At 50.0% G+C, this 21,201-nt stretch overlaps 1 protein-coding gene across 2 annotated transcripts in view; it reads right to left on the bottom strand.

The window, feature by feature from the left end:
* The window catches only part of MXI1 (MAX interactor 1, dimerization protein), an 83,628-nt gene extending 63,684 nt beyond the window's left edge, over positions 1 to 19,944 (bottom strand). Inside the window, exons 1-2 of one of the 2 annotated variants that reach the window (XM_044240484.1) lie at positions 19,517 to 19,944; positions 1,262 to 1,394 (exon numbers count right to left, since the gene is read on the bottom strand). In XM_044240484.1, coding sequence (XP_044096419.1) covers positions 1,262 to 1,394; positions 19,517 to 19,778 — 395 coding nt within the window. In that variant the 5' untranslated portion in view covers positions 19,779 to 19,944. Of the gene's footprint in view, positions 1 to 1,261; positions 1,395 to 2,732; positions 2,876 to 19,516 lie in introns of those variants that run through there. The other variant, XM_044240485.1, reaches the window with a different exon arrangement.
* Between the last annotated feature and the right edge of the window lie 1,257 nt (positions 19,945 to 21,201).

The following is a 21,201-nucleotide window of genomic DNA, read 5'->3' as shown; positions in this document are numbered from 1 at the left end:
AAATAAATAAATACAGTATATTACGCTTATACCTATTTTTATAATTTTAAAAACTAAGTTTAAAAAACACAGAATAGTCCTACTGAAAAAGCCAAAAAAGGAAACTCACAGCTTTAAAGATGAGTCAAAGAGGGAAGAGTGAATCCTACTTTCGCCTCAGCAATGTCAAAAATGCAGAGTACAAAGATCCAACCTTTCGAGCTCTAATTATTATCTATAAGAGCCTCAAGTTTCCTCCATCTATTAGTAAAAGCTCCTATTCCTGCTCTTTTCCCAACCTACTTCCCCAAGTGACTACCTAACTACCTGTCTGGAGTTCCCCATACTCATCAGGTAACCTTAGTTTCCCAGAGATTGCTCTGTGTCTCTCCAAAATAAATTCTTACATTCTCTAGACAAAGCTTTGGGGAATCAGGAAAAGAGGTCTCATTTAATTCCTCTTATAAATGGAAAAAACAGCATCCGTTGGTTTTAAGGTGGCCTTTTGAAAACTTCCTATGAGTTGAATCATTAGAATTCCCTGGCCCTCTGGGGCAAAACACTGAAAAGACAGCCAGGCACTACCAAAAGTCTTCAAAAAATGGAAGTCAACTATGTCTGAGTACATCCAGACAAGCATTTCCTAGGGAACCCTTTGGACTGAAAAATAAGCATCTTCATTCTTTTTCTGTTTTGTTTTGTTTTTTCTTTAAAATCTCCCTTACCAACTCTGTCTTCTCAAATAAGAGACACAACTTTCATAGCATGGTCTTCCCTTTCACCCTTAAACAACAAACAAACCATGCCCACTAACTTCCTACTCCAACCAAACATTTTTTATTCCTTTAACAAAACCCTTGATTCTGCTTTATATCCTGCCTGAGCTATTTCTGGCATTTAAAAATTCTTCTTGGATCATCCAAGTTTAAAGCTGGACTAAGATTACTTTTAGCATGTGGTTGCATGCATGGACACATGTCAGGTTTCACTTTATTGTCCCTCTCAGTCACAGATGCTCCCACTTAATAAACCCAGCAAGAACTCTTTGGTTTTCCTTTGAATTCTACTCCTGCCCTTCCCCACAAAGTCAGGTTATGATATCTAGACTGTATCAGTTTAAAAGGGCCAAATCTCCAGGGATGGTGGTAAAGGAACTCATTTGACTATTCAGTGTTGCTCCAGACTTGGTGTTAAAGAAGTGAGGTCAGTTGGACCTGAACTTTTGCCTGAGTATGTGCTCCCTCTCTCCAGGTGCCCTTTCTAAACCTCCCCAGCTTGCTACCTGTTGGCAGTGCTGGTGTTGCTGCTCCCGTTGCTGTGTTTCTGTGCTCGGCTCAATCTCCTTGGGGGCTTTGAATGCTGCAGACGGGGGCTCGGCATGGAGGGGAACGTTGAGGCATAGCCATGTTCACACTCTAAAGAGACAGCAAGAGAAAAAGATATGAGAACAGGAATTTACTCAAATCCATGGATCCACAGATCTGAAGTTCTTGCAGTAATATGTTGCTGAAAACAGCAGAAGAAAAGGAGGTAAAATTTTTCCACTTTCTGGCTGGAAGATAAAATTCTCAGTCCTTGTGAGGACATTTATCCTGTAACATTATATATAGAGCCAACCCATCACCTGAAAGGCGTACAAATACTTCTTCTAAACCAAGTAATCTCTCCACCCTTTCCAAAAATCCTTTTCTCCAAGAATTCTTAACTGAAACACACTAATTTCTGAGACTAGTTACCATCCACCTCAATTACTTCACCTGCCTCAAAATCCCCTTTTAACTCTCCCCATTCTGGGTCTCTCACTAAGCGCACCATTTTCACGTATTTCAAACCATTCAACTGCCTCGTCTCAGAGGACATTTTCTCCCTTGACACCATAATTTCCAGAGTGCCCACTCTTCACTCCCCAGTTTCTTTACATCTTTTCCAGCCCCAGTCCCTAAATAGGGTCGCGTCTCCTCCTACCTGTTTCTCAGACGTCTCCTCCCCACACGCGCGCACCCTCCTCCCCAGTGGCTCCTCAGCAGGCATTCCCCTCCTCGGCTCCCAGCCTCGCCTCCTCCACCCCTACCTGCGCCGCCGCCTCCCCCTTCCTTCGGCTCTTACCTCCCTCCAACCTCCCAAGTCCTCGGGCTGGCGCCCACTCTCAACACACTCCCTCCCTCTGCTCTGCCCACCTCCCCACCTCCCCTCTGCCCCCAGATCCCCGTCCCTCCCCCCTACCTCGTCCCCCAGTCCTCCCGGCACAAGCAGGCCAGCGCAGCCTCTCCCGCACCCCTCCCCTCGCAGGCTCCGGGTTCCCACCACCTCCCGCACCCCTCCCCGCCCTCTCTCCCCTCACGCGCACACCCCTCCTCACACCCTTACCACGCACCCCCTCACACACGCTCCCTTCCTCACACACACCCCCGCCTCCCCGCACACGCGCACCCCTCATCACGCACGCACCTGTCGCACGCGCACCGCTCCTCACACACGCACCCTCCCTCCCCTCACACACCCCTGCTTGCACGCGAACCTCCCCTCACACACACTGCTCATGCACGCACCTCTTACACACGCACCCTTCGCGCACGCACCCCTGCCTCCCCTGCTCACGCACGCACCCCCGTTCTCACGCGCGCACCCCTTCTCACATCCCCTTCCAATACACACGCACCCTCCCTCCCCTCACACGCCACACCGCACTCCCCGCGTGGAGAAGTGGTGCGCGGGCTCAGGTGGTGGCGGAGGCGGAGGCGCCCAGCCGTTACCTCGGTCCCGGCGCTCCAAAAACTCGGCCGCCTCAAGCAGGCGCTGCACGTTGATCATCCGCACCCTCTCCATGGGCACCGCTGGTGGCGACCGGGACCTCTACGCGCTCCCTTCCCCGGCCGACAGGAGGCGCCGCAGGCGGATACAGGCCGGTGCCGCCCGGGGACATGTGCGGCGGGCGGGCGGGCCAGCCCGGCCACGGCTCGGCGCGCTCTCCGCCGCCCTTGTCGCCCCCGCCGCGCCCGCCGCTGCCGCCGCCGCCGCCCGCAGCCCGCGCGCGGTTTGTTTACCTCTCCGCGCGAGCACGGGGGAGGGGCGGGCGCAGCACCGAGGCCCGCCCCCGCCCCGCCCCTTCCTCTGCCTCCTGGGAAATGTAGTCCCCCCCCCCTCCCACTGCACATCGGGAGTGGTAGTACACACACCACTTCAGTGGGCCTGCGCCTTGCCGAATTCCGCAATGGCAGCTGGGAAATGTAGTCCCATTCGACTTCTGTCTCCAGAGTGTAAAGACGAAGTTTTCTGGGCTTTACTTCTGGGAAGGAAGAATTTGAGCCAGTTTCCAGAAAGCTCTTTTCCCAGCGACTTCCGACGGGTGCCCAGGACCTGGAGCATTCTTTATCTGAAATGCCATGTTCTAGTCCTCTATCTACTACTGCAAATTTTCTATGTAACTTACATGCCTCAGTTTCCCCATCACAAAATGTGCTGTTCAGCTGGTGCACACATAAGCATTTGAAAAGCTAAGATCACTGTTCAAAAACAGAGGATGATCCCTCCAGTACCAGAGAAAGTTGCCATGAGGCCCTTCTTCCACAGTGGTTTCCACATAAAGGTAGTTCGGTTTTTCATGGTGGTGTTTTTGGTTTGTTTTTTTTTAATTGTATGTTTAAAAACTTATTTTGCCTCAGGCCCTCACTAGTGACTTGAGAGACTAAAAATCCTTTCCACTATTGCAAGTGAAGGACATAATTAAGTGGGTAAGTGACTTAGTGCTGAAGTCACAAAGGGTTCAGTTCAAATCCTGACTCTTCTACTTATACTACCTGTCTGGACTCTCCAAGCCTCATTTCCTCATGTATAAAATAGATATAGTTACTCCATTTATCCGAACATTGAGGGTCTGCCATGTGTCAAGCACTGTACTGGACATAATGTGTACAGTAATGAGAGAAACAGACATAGATCCTACTCTCAAGGAGTCTATGGGCAAGCGGGCTTATTGTGAAGATTAAATGAAAAAATTCCAGCATTTAGTACATGCCACTCAGTTAATGGAAGCTATGGCAATTGTTTCCTCTCTTGTTCTCCCCCACAGAGAGGGAACTGAAAGCAGTGGCTAAAGAGAGCAGGGACCACATTAAAGGATTGCCAACGGCTATCTTCTCTGCCGTTCTGTTTTCAAGTCCTCAATCTAACAAGCCCTCAAGTGTAGACCAGAGTTTCTCAACTTCTACATTATTGACATTTCAGGCAAATAATGCGTGTGGGGCAGGGGGGGGAGGCGGACTTGTGCTTTGTGGGATGCCCAGCAGCATTCCTGGCCTCTAGATGCCAGTAGCACACTACCAACCAAAAACGTCTCCAAACGCTGCCAAATGTCTCCCGGGGCACAAAGTCACTCCCAGTTGAGAACCACTGGTCTAGGGAGAGGAAGGGCAAGAGGGTCATAACTGCTGAATGCTCTAGGAGCAAGCTGGGAATTGTATAAACATCCATAACTTTTTCCCACCCTGATTATTTTAACCTGCTGGTGGACATCCAAAACAACAGGAAGCTCTTGGTGAGGGGAGAATTTCCCCTTCCCTATGGTCATTCCAGTGGCTACTGCAGAAAATAACATGTCAGAATGAAAATCTTACTCTGAAAAATGTCACGAGATCCATGCTGCATTTTAATGCCTTCTCTCTCTCTCATTTCACTCTTCTTCTTCTTTTCAATTTCCAGTGAAGTCAAAAACTGCAAAATTATGCCAGCCTTTTAAATATTACATTTGGAACCACATTTAAGAACCAAATAGATGTCCCATCAAATGCAAGGAAACCCAAAATGAGAGGTGTTCCCAGCTGTTCACAGGAGAGTCATTTTTTTTTTTTAAAGACTTTAAAATAGGGACCTTACTTCTGTTGTTGGATAGATCACTTCAGATCTGGGGTTTCCCATTGGATACTGGTAACAACTACTCTCAACAAGGGACCTATGGGGCAAAGCGAAGAAAGGAATTATTTAAAAGAAAATAGCTATCTGCTAAGACCTGTTAGTTAAGGGCAGAAATTAATAGGTTGAAAGTTAGTTTCTACTACTTGTAGACTCCTTAAGCTTTAGATCCCAAACTGCTAAGTGCTACTGCAGGAATTTAAAAGAGGTAGGTTCATGACAAATAAAAGTCTCCCCAGTGGGAGATAAACCATGTGACATGCAATCAAAAAAGAAAAAAAAAAAGAAAAAGTACCAACTGAAAATACACATGGGTTTAAATCTGTAGATCTTATGCCCTAGCAGGTTATTAAGAGAAAGCTTGACGCTCAGGGCACGTGCCTGACCTTTCACAGCTGACCTCCAGATGAATTAATTAACCAACCCTTCTTTTAGAGCAACGACCAAGAGGGAGAGGAGGAAATGGAAAGTAGGGTGAGAGTCACCCAAAAGGCCCACCTGCCTATGTTGAAGAATAGCAGAGGTAATGGTGATGGAGGGCAGTGGGCAGTGTTAAGGGCAGATTTATATACAGGAAGTCATTCTTTTCCAATAGCAACTGAAGGTGCCATTTCCTTCTCCCTGCTCTGGCTGACTCCTAGAATTCTTGCTTTGGCATTGGCCACAATGGCCTCCCACAGCACAAAGCTTGGGGCTCTAGCCTCAGCAAAGGAATACTCTTCATAACCCATCCCTCAGCTCCAGTCCCAGCCTGGAGGAACCCAGAGGCAGCTGTGGCCTTTCTTTTATTCAAATGAATCCAGTTTGTCCTACAAACGCAGATGGGGAAACTGAGAGAAGAACCAAAGAAGCTGGAATCTTACCCACAATCTCTGGTCCTGTCCTCTCCCTAAAGTATCTCTCTCAAGGGAGCCTTATTTGAAAATGGGAAAAGTCCCCCTGAATCCCCCAGGCCTCTAACAAACACAGCCCAGATGGGGATGCGCTGCCTCCTGGAGCAAGCAGGCAAAGCTCTCCATTCTTCGGGGTCCTTTCTGTCAGTTTACTCCATGCAGATTTCCAAAAGACTTATTGCAGATTCATGAACAATGGAAACTGGTCTGTATTACATCTTTTCTGCAGACAGGAGAGGTGGAAAGAGGGGAAGGGACCGTCAGGTTAAGTTACAAGTCCAAAGTCACTGCTCTGGTAACGCCTGGTGCTTAAGAGAACTTCCCTGAAAGTGCAAAACGCTTGGTGTGCAGGGCACTGTTTTCTGCCATTATCTGTAAGGATGGGGGGGGGGGTTTCAAGCAATGAAGGCTGAAGATGGAGGAAGGGTGAGTCCTGAGCTCCTAAATGAGAGCCTTAACAGTTATACGTCTTTTTCCATCCTCCACCCCAAAATGACAACACAGCCTCCTTCCCCCTCAGGGCCCAAAAACGTGAAGAGCAGCAGAAAACCTTTCCTTCTGCCCAGTGAGTCAGCCTTGCCTAACTTCATGCGTAAGCTCTCCTCAAGTCAGCAGCAGCTCAGAGCTGCGGATCTGCGTGCAGCCGAGATAAATTTGGGTCTAGAAAGGATGACGTAATGCTAAACCCGAGAGGTAGCTGCCGCCTCCCAGGGCTCCAGTCGCCAGGGCTGCGGGCTGACATCCCCACCACTCGGAAAAGCACCGAGCCACCCAGGTGCCTGAGCTGGGGAGCGGAGAGAAAGGACGTGGGGGCGGGAGCAAACGGCAGGGGGAGGCAGTGTTCATCTGAGATTGCTGAATCTGGAAGTTTGTTGTTTTTTAACTTCAGTTTTCTGGTGAGATCAGGCCACTGGCAGAGGCTCAAACAGCTGCACTTGACTTCCATCCTGGCCTATCTCTTCCCCCTTAGAAAAGGGCTTCTTACAATTTCATTAAATGGCCCTTATTACAGCAGCCTATTTCGGTGATTATAATGGATGTGTTAACTTCTCGAATGTCCTTTCGCTTCTTTTTTGCATTAACTTGGATCCAAGAAGAAATCTGCATTGCAGGACTCTGTTCATAGGCACATCTAAGATACCTGCTGCCCCGGAACACCCATCCCACTTGGGGGTGCAACTAAACCGATCTTCCGGATTTTGGAAAAGGACTTTGCTAGGGATGTGCCAAGTTAATGCCCCCCCATAACATTTCATGGTTTATTTCATAGACGTTTACATCATTAAGCTTCTTTCTCAATCCAGTCTCCATTTTCCATTTTTCAGATGAGAAAACTGAGGGCCAGAGAGATATCAGAACTGACCAAAAGGCCACATAGCTGCTGTCTATCAAAGCCACGAAGCAAGGATTAGGATTCAGGCCCACAGACTCCCGTCCTGTGCTCTCTACCCATCTCCCTAAGTCTTTTTCTGGTTGATTTGTGACATATAAATCAATTCATTAATTAGAATAAGTTTTCTGATTTTTTAAATTCGTGAGCCCCAAAACCTTTAAATATCAGGTTACATCCCAAACGCCTGCTTTTGTTTTCGGCTTAAGGTTCATTCTTCTCTAAGGAAAGGGTGGCCTTGGAATCAACTCCCTTGCTGGTGATGACCACAAGCCATGGGCCTAACCTCAATAATCTTTCTTGTATGGAAATGGTTTCCTTCATCGGGAATGCGTCCTGACTACTTTTTTCAAATGACATTTCATCATTTGTTGCTCTAGTCCCTTATTTTTCTCCTTTAATTTGTGGTTATAATCATTTATACTGGTAGATTTCGTGACTTTCAGCCATCCCTGGCATAGAGCCCACTCAGCCACGGTATGTTATTCTTTTGAAACACTGCTCCTTCCATGAATTAGTATTTTCCTTAGAATGTTTGCATCTATATTCAAAAGCAAGAATATACTATTCATATCTTTTGTTGCATGTATCAGGCTTTGGATCCAATGATCTCTACTTTCAAAGGTAGATGCAACTTGATTTTAAAACCTTAAAAAAAAAAAAAGACTGCCAGAGGCCTTCCCTGCTGGTAAGAGGATACCCCACATTCTTGCCACAGTCCTGGGTAACCCTCCCTCCCCCGCCAGGAGCCTGGCTAGAGCCGCCCTGCCCCCATCCACTGGCATCACCGCTCCCTTCCAGGCAGCAGAAACTTGTGGCGGTCACTCTTAGGCCCTGCCAGGCCCTGGACACTGTTAAGTCACACACCCAGCCTGCTGCCTTAGGGCTGAGTTCTCTGCCTGAGATGCACCATTTAGGATAAAAACACCAGGCCCTTCCTTGCCTGCTTAAGGATGAGCGTGATCTTGCCATCTCTCCCAGCCGCAGCATTCTGATTCTAGGATTCTGGGATTCCCCAGAAAGCTTGGAACAATATGCCTCCCTTTGTATACCAGCTTCCATGCCATGACAGCCAACTACGTACACAGTGCTGCTCCTACAGTCAGCTCATGGGCTCCTCTGCACACCTCTGAGACTCCCTGTTTTGCAGATGAGGTCCAGAAAGGTTAAGAGATGTGCCCAAGGTCACACAGGTAATGACCAGATTCAAACTTAGATTTTCTAAGTCTGGAACCCCACAGCATACATCAAGGTATGTTTAAACAGACCAACCAAACAAAACTGTTTAGGGCAATGGTCTCAACCAAGGGTAATACCATCCCCTGGGAGGCTTTGGACATAAGTAGGAGAGTCTTTCTTGAGTGTTACAATGACTGAGGGTCTGCTGTCATTTAGTGAGTAGGAACCGAGGATGTTACATCCTGCAGTATTCTTGACTAATCCGCATAAGAACAACTGTCTCACCAGTAGCTCCCCTGTTGAGAAACACTAGGTCAGAAGGTTAAAGAGAGAGAACTCATCCTTCATTCAATAGTTATTCCTTAAGCATCTGTTCTGTGTTGGGCACTAAGCTAGATGCCGAAGATAGAATCATGAATGAAACCAGTCAGCGGACCCGGGGCTCACTTCACGGTGCTTGTATTCGAGCCCGGCACACTGATGACAAGCAAGCAAACTCAGGGTAAATCGTGATACGTAGGATAAAGGATAAATACTAAATGCAGGATGGCTTCGGGTGGACAGAAAGACCAGGGCAATCACAAGGGCTGTCTAGGCCGGCTTTCTCAAACTTGAACGAGGACACAAACCACCTGGAAATCGTGGTGAAATACAGATTCAGATTCAGCAGGTCTGAGGCGGAACCTGGGAGTCCCCTTTCCAGCAAGCTCCCAGCAGAGGCCAAGGCTGCCCATCTTAGGAGACTACACTCGCTCTCAACAGTAAGGGTGAGATAGGAAAGAAACTACTGACAGGTTTGAAACAAGTCCGCGACATGAGCCCAGTTATATTGAAGATCACTCTTGTTTCCTCGATCTCCACTGAGGAGAAGAAGAGGCTGGACCTTTGCCGCTTGACCGGAACCAGCTGGCCCACACGGTCACAGTGGCAGCCAGGGTCTACAGCTCATCTCTGCCACTCACACGTGCTTCTCCCCCGCCCCCGCCCACCCCAGCTTCTCTGGCAGAAGCCCTTGGCTCCAAGCAGGGCCAGACCAGTTGCCCTACAAGCTCGAACACCTTCAGCAAACCTAGTACAGCCTGATAGGGTGTGGATTCACACCCCTGACACCCTAGTGTGCAGAGCCACAGGAGCTCTACTGGTTGGGTGAGTTCCCCAGGGGGTGCTGGGCAAGGCGGTACTGCACATGCAAGGAGCGACACCCTAGGACTATTGCCCTTCAGAAAACGGGCCTTAATCTGACTTTAGTGTCAGTACCCAAGGAGCCCTGGAAGGTTTCAGCGGCCTTCTCTCTGCCCTGGGAGGAGTGGGAAGTAAAGGAACTCACTCCAGGGAGGCATTCCCCAAGGGGAACCCTCAGCTTGGACTTCAAACATTCCAGATTCCATCTCTTGCCTCTTGCCCCTTGAGGCCCAGCTTCTCCTAAGGAAAAAAAAAAGAAAGAAAAACCTAGGTTTGAGCCTCAGCTCCACTCTGTGTTAGCATGTGGCTTTGGGAAACTTAGCCTTGCCAAGGCTGAGGCTTTCCTCATTTCCAAATCAGGATAATTCTAGCACCCTCCTTTTGGATGGTTGTGAGGGTTTAATACAGAGCACTTAGCATTGTGCTGGTACATAGTAACTGCTCAGTAAAAGGGGTTATTATCGCTATGCCTTTGGAAAACAGAGACAACATTGCACTTGTCAGCAGTCCCCTTGGGGACAGGTTATCAAACTCCTAGGAGACAGGCAAGAATTATTTATTGGTCTCTATTTGTCTATCATTTGTGCTGGAATATGAGCTGGAACTGGAGACCATATTGTCTGCCCTTTGAAAGCACCAAGCACAGGGCTTGGCTCCTGGCAGGTTTTAGTAATTATCTGTTGAATTGAGCTAAATTTTATAGCTGGTAGAAAGAATGAAAGAAAGTTGCATGCAAGGCACTCAGAGTCTTTGGAGCCAAGAAATATGGTATGGGAGGTTGGGTGTGGTGGAGGAAGAGGGAGATTAACACAGGGATGCCATAGGGTAGCTCTGGGCCCCTGCAGAAAGAAAAACAGAGGCCACCCCAGCTCCCACCTGCCACCCACGGCCACAAACAGAGCAGCCCTGGGCATGCCCTCCATTTTAATACAACAGTATCAAAATTGTCCCAAATCATCTTTATTCAAGTATTCCTGCTAATGGCCATAAAGACACAAGAGTAAAATATCTCAAACAATAGGTAATCCAAATCCCTTTTTATTGGCTTTAGTTTGAATTTCCCAATCTCCCCCAGGACACTATGTTTATCTTTCTAATTTTGCAGTGTTTAAATTTCCTTAGCAGATGCTGGAGTTGGATATAAGAGGTATGTGGCCAAGGGCATGTTTGTTATATGGGAGAGTGGGCTTGGTAGGAACACTAGTTATGGACAAACCTCCAAGTACAGATGCCCCAATCTGTAAAGAACTGAGAGTGGAATGTGTTTATTTACAAGGCTGCTTACAGGGTACTTAGTTTCCTAAGCTCAGGCAGGGGGAAAAAAAAAGTCAGATCTGTAAAAAGTACAAAGACAAAGACTAAACACAAAAGATTTTAAACACAGGGTGAGGGTAGGGGCTGCAGGGAGGGGAGAGGGACTATTCCTTTAAGGAAACCTAAGATAAATTTTTGTCCCATCTGCAATGATGGCTAGAACCAAAGACACAAAGTCCAAGTCAGATGCAATGCTACATTGTTGGGGTTCACTTTAAGACAAGTGAATTTCTAAAACCTAGCACTGGAATAGAGTATACACTCCACGCATGAGGGCTGGACTAGCACAGCAGTGCCTGACATAAAGCAGTAGTATGTGCTCTTTAAATATTAGTTGAATGAATGAATGAATGAATGAAGAAATTCACAGAACAAATGTAGGGAGAATTCTTGATAAGCAACCTAGTTCCACAGATTGTAAAACGATTTGCCGCAAGGGCCTTTTAATTAAAGAGAGGTTCTCCAATCTAAGTTCTTTTTTTTCTTTTTTTTTTTAAAGGGTTCCTATTTACGTATATTTCCTGGAGATTTATTGCTCAAAGCAAGGGTCACCTGAACTTTCAAAATGTTTCACAAGCAAGTGGCCTAACCCAACTCAGGCCAAGATGAGGAAGCAAAGAAGAAGCTGCAAGCTCTGGAGGGTGGTGGTAAATTCCCATTATCTTTGGCCAGAGAGATCAAGTCAGCTGTTGACAGCTTTCACACCTCCAGCCAGGCCACTCAGGGACAATGATATCAGGGACAATTACTTCCCCTTAGTAGCAGAAGAGCCAGAGAGCAGGTGTTGGTCCCTCTGGAATGGAAGCCTCTCTCCAGTGTGAGCCGAGAGCTCCACCCACCATTCCCAGAGGAGGCCCCTTTGGGAAGACTTTTATTTCTCCTCCTCAGATAAGGCTTGGGTAGCCATCCTGTCACTGTCACTGCCTTTGGGCTCGTCCTGCTTCCTCCAGCAGCCATGTAAAAGAAAATATTTTTTTCTAAATGGCAAATTCAAATGAGCTTCATTTTGAAAGACTATTGAGAATGTTGCAATGACCTTTGCAATAACTGGACACACCCTAGGATCAGTAAACCAGGTTTGAGAACTGCTGACTTTATAAGCACCTGACCTGTAAAACAAAAGCCCCGTTTGGGGCTCTGCTTGTAATACAGTCTCACCACCAGGCAAAAGGCCCAGAAGAGTCTGGTTCTGCCTCTGCTGTGTCAACTTGGGAAAGCCACTGTCCCTCTCTGGGCCTCACCTTCCCATCTCTACAGTGAGGGTGATGGATGCTGTGACCGCTGGGGTTCCTTCTAGCCCTGACACTCTATCTTACCACCTGCCTCCTTTAAAAAACAAACCCCAGGGGCGCATGGGTGGCTCAGTGGGTTAAGCCTCTGCCTTCAGCTCAGGTCATGATATCAGGGTCCTGGGATCGAGCCCCACATCGGGCTCTCTGCTCAGCAGGGAGCCTGCTTCCCTCTCTCTCTCTGCCTGCCTCTCTGCCTACTTGTGATCTCCATCTGTCAAATAAATAAACAAAATCTTTTTTTTTTAAGATTTTATTTATTTATTTGACAGAGAGAAATCACAAGTAGATGGAGAGGCAGGCAGAGAGAGAGAGGAAGGGAAGCAGGCTCCCTGCTGAGCAGAGAGCCCGATGCGGGACTCGATCCCAGGACCCTGAGACCATAACCCGAGCCAAAGGCAGCGGCCTAACCCACTGAGCCACCCAGGCGCCCCATCTTTTAAAAAAATAAAAAAAATAATAATAAAAACAAACCCCGACATGGAGTGGAAGGAAGAATGGGAAAGGCAAGAGAATGGTTCAGCAGGCCAGACTGCAGTATGTGCCTCCCACCCCTGATTCCTGCCTGCTGAAAACTGCTTTCTTCATTCCACAAGAAGATTCCTATTTCTTGCTGGGTTGTTGCTTTTTTACTCCTTTTTCTCCTCTGTCTCTCTCCTTCTCTCTCTCTCTCTCAACTCAAAAGCCACAAAACCACAACTCACCTTCCCCAAACGGGTCATTTGGAAGCCAGAGCTGTCGGGGGGTTAGGTGGGTCAGGCCTGGCATACTGGTGGTATCTAAGCAAAGACCAGGCCAGGGCAGCCATGTGCTTCTCCTCCAGAAACCCAGTTTAAATCAATATTTATCCAACTGTATTTATAGAAAGTGGTGGTGGTAGGGAGGAGGGGATGGGGTAAGGAGGCAGGGGGGGATCTACAACAGAATAAGCCACAATGACAGATGCAAATCTTTGTGGCCAATTCATTTCTGCAGGGCCAGGCTTTTTTTTTTTAAAAGGCAAAAGACCCGGCTTTTGATGAACCTGCTGTTGGCCCCAGTACCATAGCAACAGCCCAAGTCCTCTGATATGCCCAGAGGACAGACTTGGGAAAGGCAGCAGGAGGGGGTGGTGTTTCCTAGGAGCCTAAACTTGAGTTAGGGCCAGGAGAGTTGAACAAGTTTGAAAAACAACAAAAAAAATAATAATAATAAACAAAATAAAACAAAACAAAAAATCCTCTCTGGTTGGCTCTTCTGTCCTCGGCCTCACTTCTAAGCCTTTTCTAAGCAGGGTATGTACAGGAAGACCTTGAACAATCAACAGAGTGCTTCAAATACCAGCTCTGCTTTGGGTTGCTGGGTGACCTTGAGCAAGTCATTTTACGTCTCTGGACTTCATTCCTTGGCTGGTAAATGTGTACATGCATAAGTGCTTAAGACGGCAGGCTCATTCTGGAATCAGAAGCCTAGGTTCAAAACTTACTAAACCATATGACCTTTGGGCAAGTTACTCAACATCCCTGCACCTTGGTTACCCCCTCCATAAAATGGGGTAATAAAATTGCACATATCATGGGGTTGTTGTGAAGATTGGAGGAGATCATGCACATTTAGCCCCATACTTGGTATATAGTCCATGCTCAAAAATGGTAGCCAGTACCTATATTATGCAACACAGTTAATTGGTGCTGCAACATGCAACCGTCTTCATTTCCCTCAGTTTTCCCTCCAAACTCTTGCCCAGCCATCCTCAGATAAAAACCCCCATTTCTGGGTGTGTCAATGGGAGAGTATTTCCATCAGCCATGGAGGGTCAGTGAGCAGCTATTGTTTTGTCTTGGAACTGATGGGACCTCCTTTCCCCCCTACACACACACCAGGAATGGCTCAGTTCAACTTCTCCAATTTCCTAAGGGTCCCTTGGGTCCCCTCTGTGGTGTGCCCAGTCCCTAGGAGCTCTGGGGCTCTGAAAGCCACAACAACATCCTCAAAGTCTTCTTCTGGCATTTACCAGTGGACAGACATTATATTTAAAACTGGGGGGGGGGGGACTGAATCTGAGAAACATAATTTAGGATGCAGCAAAAATAAAGACCTGACTTAAGAATGTTCTTTTCACAAAGCCCCCAAAAAACAAATATCCCTCTCCACCCCCACCATAAATCAACCCACAGAGTTGTCAGGGAAAAGCGAATGCACATAGTCATGCTCAATACATATTTGTGGAATGAATGAATGAATTGTAAGTTGCCTGCTATGTAGAAATGTGACCTGCTTGAACATTAGTTGCCATTAAAGTCCTCAATTTTAGCAAGGCTGCCCTAGTCCCCTGCTCTCTAAGCTAGTAACTTATTCACTTTCTGGGTCACAGCGGATGACAGTGGGCACTTTCACACAACCCTAACCTACCATCTCTGTGCAGCCCCTGGTCTTTAAAGGCCAAGAGCAACCTATGTTGATTACAGGAGAACCTCTTTCCTTGGAAGAGATCAGAATTTCCAACACTTCTCCAAGCCCCCAGAAAGTCTTTACTGTGTCCCCTGGCCTTCAAACCTGATCACTGTGCCATAGCCAGTAAATGACAAATCCAACCAAAGAATGCATATTAAGTGTCTCCTGTATGCCCAGTGGAATGCTATATGCAATGGTGGGATACACTGAAATGCTATAGGTGATCTTTCCCTTATGCTAATCATCTCCCTGGGAAGATAAAGCTAATACACAGGTAGTGGGTAGAAGATTGCATGGTTACTGATTATCAAAGCTCAGAGAAGAGGCTATTTATTGAGCACTTACTATATTCCAGGGACTTTAAATGTTTAAATGGAGCACCTTGTTTAGTTGTTCAGCAATGATGTGAGGCTGGTTCTATTGTTATCCTCAATCTACAAAAAAGAAACGGAACCTCAGAGGCTGGTTAACTTGTACCCGAAGTCACAAAGCCAGTAAGCAGCAAGGAGGAGGAGTCTGGGCCCTGCTCTGGGTTCACTGTAAAGCTCTCAGTCTCTCAACTACCCTGAATTAAGAAATAGCCAGAGGAGGCTGTCAGAGGAGGTGGGAGCTGACCTAGGTCTTGAAGGATGAGTAAGATACAGATAACCCTAGAGGAGTAAGAGAATGAAGCCATTCTGACAGAGGGAAGAGTCTGAGTCAAGCAGAGAGTCATGACCGAGAAACGTGCTTGCAGGTGGACCTGCTGGACAGGAGCAGAGGAGATCAGGAAGGCAGGGAGGAGCCAAATGACACCACAAAGCAGCAGTTTCCTCCATCAGGAGGAAGAGGCTGCTCCTTGGCCTGTCCATGCCCCTAGGAAAGCATCTCACCCTCAAACCCAGATAATCCACCCCAGACAGTAATCCATGACCTCTACTCCCATGTAATCATTCTTCTCTGTCTTAAGCATTGCCCCCCCAAAGCAACCTTGCCCAGACACTGACTGAGCAGCCCATTACTATCCTCTGGATGTCACCTGTTAGCAGCAGCTTCTGCTTGTCCACTGAGCAGCTTTTCTGTGAGTCTGGTTCTTTTTCCCTTTCAGTTTTAATCTTCTCCAAAACAGGAAGTAAATATTTTTCTAACGATCAGTCAGTCCTAGGCGGCCACCCGCCCCCGCCCCATTCACTGGACCCCAAATAGTTATAGAAGACCAAGCCAGAGGTGACTTACGTAAAACTTCTGGTTTTGTGATAACTGGTCCTAGTCTCCATGATTAATATTTCTGAAGTCCTTTAATCTGAGATCCTTAAGGAGTCACATCAGTTGGAATGGCAGGAAAATGTACCCACACATCCTTGGGAATCCTTGCCTTGCACAGAGCAGCCGGTCAGTAGTGGGTGACTTAATTTGAATACCCTCCCCTGAGGAGACGCACCATATCTACTGGGAATAATTCAACACTGTGGCCACAGCTTGGTGAGCACTCCTACTACGGAAACCTCAAAGAGGCAATGAAAAGCAGTTCTGGCAACAATGGAAAATAAGGCAAGCTCCTGCCAAGTAAGTACTTTGCAAACAACAGTAAAAACGAAACGTGTGATCTCGTGACCAGGGTCTACTGGTGCATTTCGGGAAGGTCTCACAGAACCCGAAATGGAGAATCAAGGCTGACCCCCGTTCTCAGGGCTCCACCCACCAGTCTCTGGCCTCAGCAACGCGTGACGTCAGAGAAAGCTGAAGCTGGCGATAGGCTGAACAACGCAGCTAGGTCAAGTCCAGTCAGAGGAAAGAAGTTTGTCTCCATGTGGAAACCATGTGTCTCTAGCTGGGAGGGGGAGGAGGAGGAGGCGGAGAAACTGAGATCAAGTGATTACAGGGGAACTGGCAGAAATGAAGGCGGGGAGGTTGTGCACCTGAGCCGGCCAGCAATGCCCTTTGCAGTAGTGACCTAAAAAGCAAAAAAGCAAAAAAAAAAAAAAAAAAAAAAAAACTTGCCCAACAAACAAAGCTTGAGCCCCCCTCCCATCATAATAATAATTAAACAACTAGGATCCCTGCTTCTTTCCAAAAACCAGGGACCTGAGAAATGCTGGAGTCCTATCGGAACGCCCAGATCCCCCTCCCTCCCCCAACGACTGAATGATGTCAGCGTTTCGGAAAGCGGGGCTCTGAAGCAAAACAAGCCCCGCGCGCGCGGAGCGACCCGCAGTGCCCGAGCCCGGCGCACGCACGACCCGCCCCCCAACTCGCGTTATTGCTGTGCACACGCGGACCGCCGTGACGCGCGGGCATTGTGTGCAGCGAGCAGAAAACAACGGCGAGCGGCGCCAGCGCGAAGAAGCGCCCCCAATAAAATGAGGCAGATGTAGGGCCCGCCGTTTTCCATACCAGGAAACCCAGACCCAGCGGGAGGGGTTGGGGGGGTACGAAAGTGGGGAGGATAAAGCAGCCTCCCGTGGGCCGCTTCTCTTTGCAAAGGGCATAATAGAGGACCCGGCGATGGTCGCCCGTAGTTTGCTGGAGGTCACCCTCGCCAGCGAGAGCTGTTGGGGAGGGGGCGAGGGCCTGGAGCTGGGCCCCCGCAGCCAAGCCCGGCAAGGCGCAGCGCCCCAAGCTCTCGGGGAAATCTGGGGGCCGTTGGCATCACGTCATGCAGAGCCAAACAGCGGCGGCAAATAGAAGCAAGAGAGCTAAAAATACTCCCGCGGGGAGCCGGCCGGAGGGGGGGCAGTGGGGCCGAGGGGCTGATTACGCACACGAAGTTGACTTTGGGGCGCTGAGGTTCCAGAACCCCTCTCGGGGGGCTGCGGGGCTTGCAGCGCTGACGCTCGGGAGAGGGACCGGGAGGAAGCCCCCTGGCTTCCTCCGCCACAGGAGCCCGGCTCGGCTGCCGCTGGCCCGCCCCGTGCGGGGTAGCCCGGCCCGGCGCGCCCGGCCCTCTGCTTACGTGACTGGTGGCCACGCCGGAGCCCCGGCACGGGGTAAACTCGGAGGTGGCGGCGGCCAGGGCGGCGAGGGACGCCGCGGGGGAGGCGGCAAGGGGGGGGGCGGAGGTCTCTGATTGTCTGCGGGTGCGGGGGGGGGCGGGACGCGGTGGAAGCTCCAGCAGCCTCCCTAGTACACCATGCTGAGGGTGGGGGGGAGGACCAGGTTTGCCACACATTGCCAAGGTGCCCTCTTTGGGTGCACCCCCCGCCAGAGTCGGCACCATGGGACAGACTCCGGAGAACCCCGGACAGGGGTGAGGGGTAGCTAAAGAAATCGCGCCCCTCCCCCCTCCAACAAAAGCAAACACGCCAAACAAAACCACGTCTTCACCCAGCTCCCCACCAGCTCTGGCTTTTCAGAAACTACCCTCCTGACGAATGCCCCCCCACACACACCATGAATAATTGCAAACTGAGTCGGCTACGCAGCCAGCGATGCGCCTTTCTGGCAACCCTGGCACTCCGAGAAAACAGGAGAGAAGAGAAAGAAAAGAACACACACAACCGTCTCCCAACATAGGTCCTTGTTTTTGCCTTCAGCCACTGCACAATTGCGCCGGCAACACACGGTTACTTCCACCCTGGAGGCCTGGGGTGTTGGTCAGCTGAGGTGTTTTTGTGTTTGATGACTGTTGTTGTTGTGTTTGGGGGGGGGGGTTGCAAGATCTGACACGTTGCAATCGGACCATTTTCTCTCTCTCTCTTTCTCGTCTCATTGATCTTCCTACTTGTTGGGACAGATTAAACAGCCTGGTTTTCTCCAGTCCGTGGGTTTATCTGCCTCGACCCCTTCCCCCAGCTCTTATTTGTGAGCACCGTGCTGGAGACGCCGCACACGCGTGCCCCCGTTAGGACGCTGAGTCGACTGCCTGGGAAGACTGGGGGACCCAGCAGGCAGGGACAAAAATGAAACAAACAAATACAAAAAGGAGGCCAGGCCCGGGTGGGGCTCCCAGCACATCACCCCCCCCCCCCAACAAACATTGCTCTCCACCTGAACCCAAGAGAAGGAGTGGGGGGGGGGCGGGAGGACGGCAGAAATCGACAAGGCAGGCGCTTGCCTTCCTCGCCAGGCGCGCTCCCTCGTAAGTCGTCTCGCGGAAAATAAAGAAACCGCACACAACAACCCACACCTTCTTCCCCAACTATTGTTTCCTGCGAGATCCCAAAGTTTCCTTTTAGCTGTGTCCCCCTCGCCAAGTTTCCCGGGCGCAGGACGGCGGGTCCGGGGCGAGCTGCTGGTGCTGCCTGGCCCAGCCGGCCTGTTTGGGGGAGGGGGGCGGCGACACCCCAGGGCAACCGAGGTGCTGGGGGACTGTATCCGAGGACGTGATGGCCTGAACCCTGCCGCGAGAGGGGAGGAAAAAAGCACAGTGGACAGGAGGGAGAAGCAGAACCGAGTCAGCCAGCTCAAGCCCACGCCGCGGAGGGCTGTTTGGTTGTTGTGGTGGTGGTTGTTGTTATTGTTGTCGTGTGTCTCTGTGTGTATGTGTGTGCGTGAGTGTGTGTGTGTGTGTGTTTTCTCGAACCGCGGAGCTCTGCCTACGATTTCCAACTTTCGGCTTCTAATCCCCACCCCACCCAGAAACGAGCGACAGAAAAACAACACTTGTCTGCCCGACAAGGCTGGGGGGGGGGGCGGTGGAAAAGGAAGAAAGGCGACCTCGAAGAGATGAGCTCTGGGCTCAGTTGTCAGCAAACAACACTCCCCCGCTTGCTCCCCGCGGTCCTCCCAGCCTCCGGGAGACGGACAGACGGACGCACCAACAGGCCCCCCCACCCCCCCTCGTCTTTGTTACATCTTTAGCAGCTTTGTGCGTGCGTGTCCTTTCTCCGGTGTCATCGGCTTTACTGCCGAGGGCTGGATGTGTGTGTTGGGGGGAGGGGGGCGCGGGCCGAGCAGGCGACAGGGGTCGCCCAAGTGGTTGAGGAAGAAAGAGCCGGGCGCCGAGGCGGAGCCGGGGCCCCTAAACTTACTTTTGTTTTCTTTCTCGATCTGCTCCAGGTAGCTGGCGGCCTCGAGCAGAATCTGCACGTTCTGCAGAAAAGTGTTGATGTGCTTCTCCATCGAGTTCTCGCTGGTGTTGAAAATGTCCGAGAAGGGGCACCTGAGCTTGGCCCCCGCGGGTTCCTCGGGCTGGGCCGGGGGCTGGGGCGCGGCCACGGCGGGGGGCGCGGCGGGGGCCAGCCCCGCGCCTTCACAGCGCGCTTCCTTGCGCGGCCGCCCGCGTTTGCCCATGGAGGAACCGGGGTCCGCGGAGCTGGTCCTCTTTTGGGGCTGCGCTGCCCGGCCGAGCTCCGGTCCCCAGAGGAGACCCGGCTGGCTGGAGCGGAGGAGGCGCTGAGGCTAGGAGGCGACCTGACTTCCCGAGCCTCGGTGCGTTCAGTTGTGTGTGTGAGTGTGTGTGAGTGTGTGTCGGTCTCGCAGTGGGTCTGTGTGTATGGGAGATTGAATGAACCTACAGGACAGACGGAGGCGCTCTGGCGCCTGGGTCCTAGTGCGAGCCTGTCGCCATCGGACCGGTCAAAATAAAAGGTGGAGACAAGCGAGGCAGGGACCGCCCTCTGCCCGTCCCCGCACCTTCCCCGCCTCTCCCCAAATCTTACCTCAGAGTAGAGCGCTATATTTCAACACGAATGGAAAAAATACTCGATGCCTCTAAGTGGACCTGCATAAAAACAAACTAGTAAGCTATTTTTTTCTTCACATAAAAATAAGACCTCGTAAAGGGTCCAGCACAATGCCTTGCACGTAGTGAGTGGGTCCCCATTAAATAGTAGCTGCTAGGACTTTTTTTTTTTTTTTTTAAATAAAAACCCAATCCAAAAAACCCCATCACATGTATCCTGAAGTTTCCTTCCCCCGATTCACACACCCCTGCACACAGACGGGAACAGGCATGTGTCTTCACCGGATCATATGAAATCCCCAGGCCACCAAATCCCAGTTACAGATTTACTCACTCTTTCTTTCTCCCTTCAAATGCAAAGTTATTTTCCAGGAAGGGGGAGGAGATGTAAGCATCTCTCTCCACACTCCTCGTCCCAGCCTTGGTCCAGCTGTGCAAAGCTCACACTAGGGTGCCTCCGCACCTGGCACCCTTTTATTTGACAGAGCAGCAGAAATGGCAGCTTGGGACATGGCCCCCTCCCCACCACCCACCCCAGCTGAATTCCGCCTTTTGGCTCTGAAGACTCCTGCCTATTGACATTGCTGTTTTTACTGCTGCTATCACCTAGTCAGGATCTGCGGGGCAACAGGGATGCTTTCCAGGCTTGGGAGAGGTACAGTGGGAGTCAGAGGGAGAGCTGAAGCCCATTAGGGAGTGTCACAGAGAAAGGCTTCAAATTCAGCTCTGAAGCTCACAGGCTGTTCCCTGAAGCTTCAGGCAAGTTCCCTAACCACTCTTGGCCTATTTCCCCATCCATGAAACTCTGATAAGTTTCTTGTGTTGATTAAATCATATCTGCACTTAGCACACTACCTGACCCATGGTAAGATCTTTTTCTTTCAACCCAGACCAGATAAAAACCTGGGTCCCCTACTTGCATCTAAGGGGTGGGTGGGGTGGGGGACAAGCCGCAGGAAACAAGGCTCTTCTGCACTGTTGGAAAAGTCTCTGCAACAAACCCATCTAAATATTGTCACCTTGCAAGGCCAA

This window comes from Neovison vison, chromosome 2 (genome assembly GCF_020171115.1).
Source record: "Neovison vison isolate M4711 chromosome 2, ASM_NN_V1, whole genome shotgun sequence".
NCBI classification, from domain to species: domain Eukaryota; kingdom Metazoa; phylum Chordata; class Mammalia; order Carnivora; family Mustelidae; genus Neogale; species Neogale vison.
This window is presented reverse-complemented; position numbering and strand designations above follow the sequence as displayed.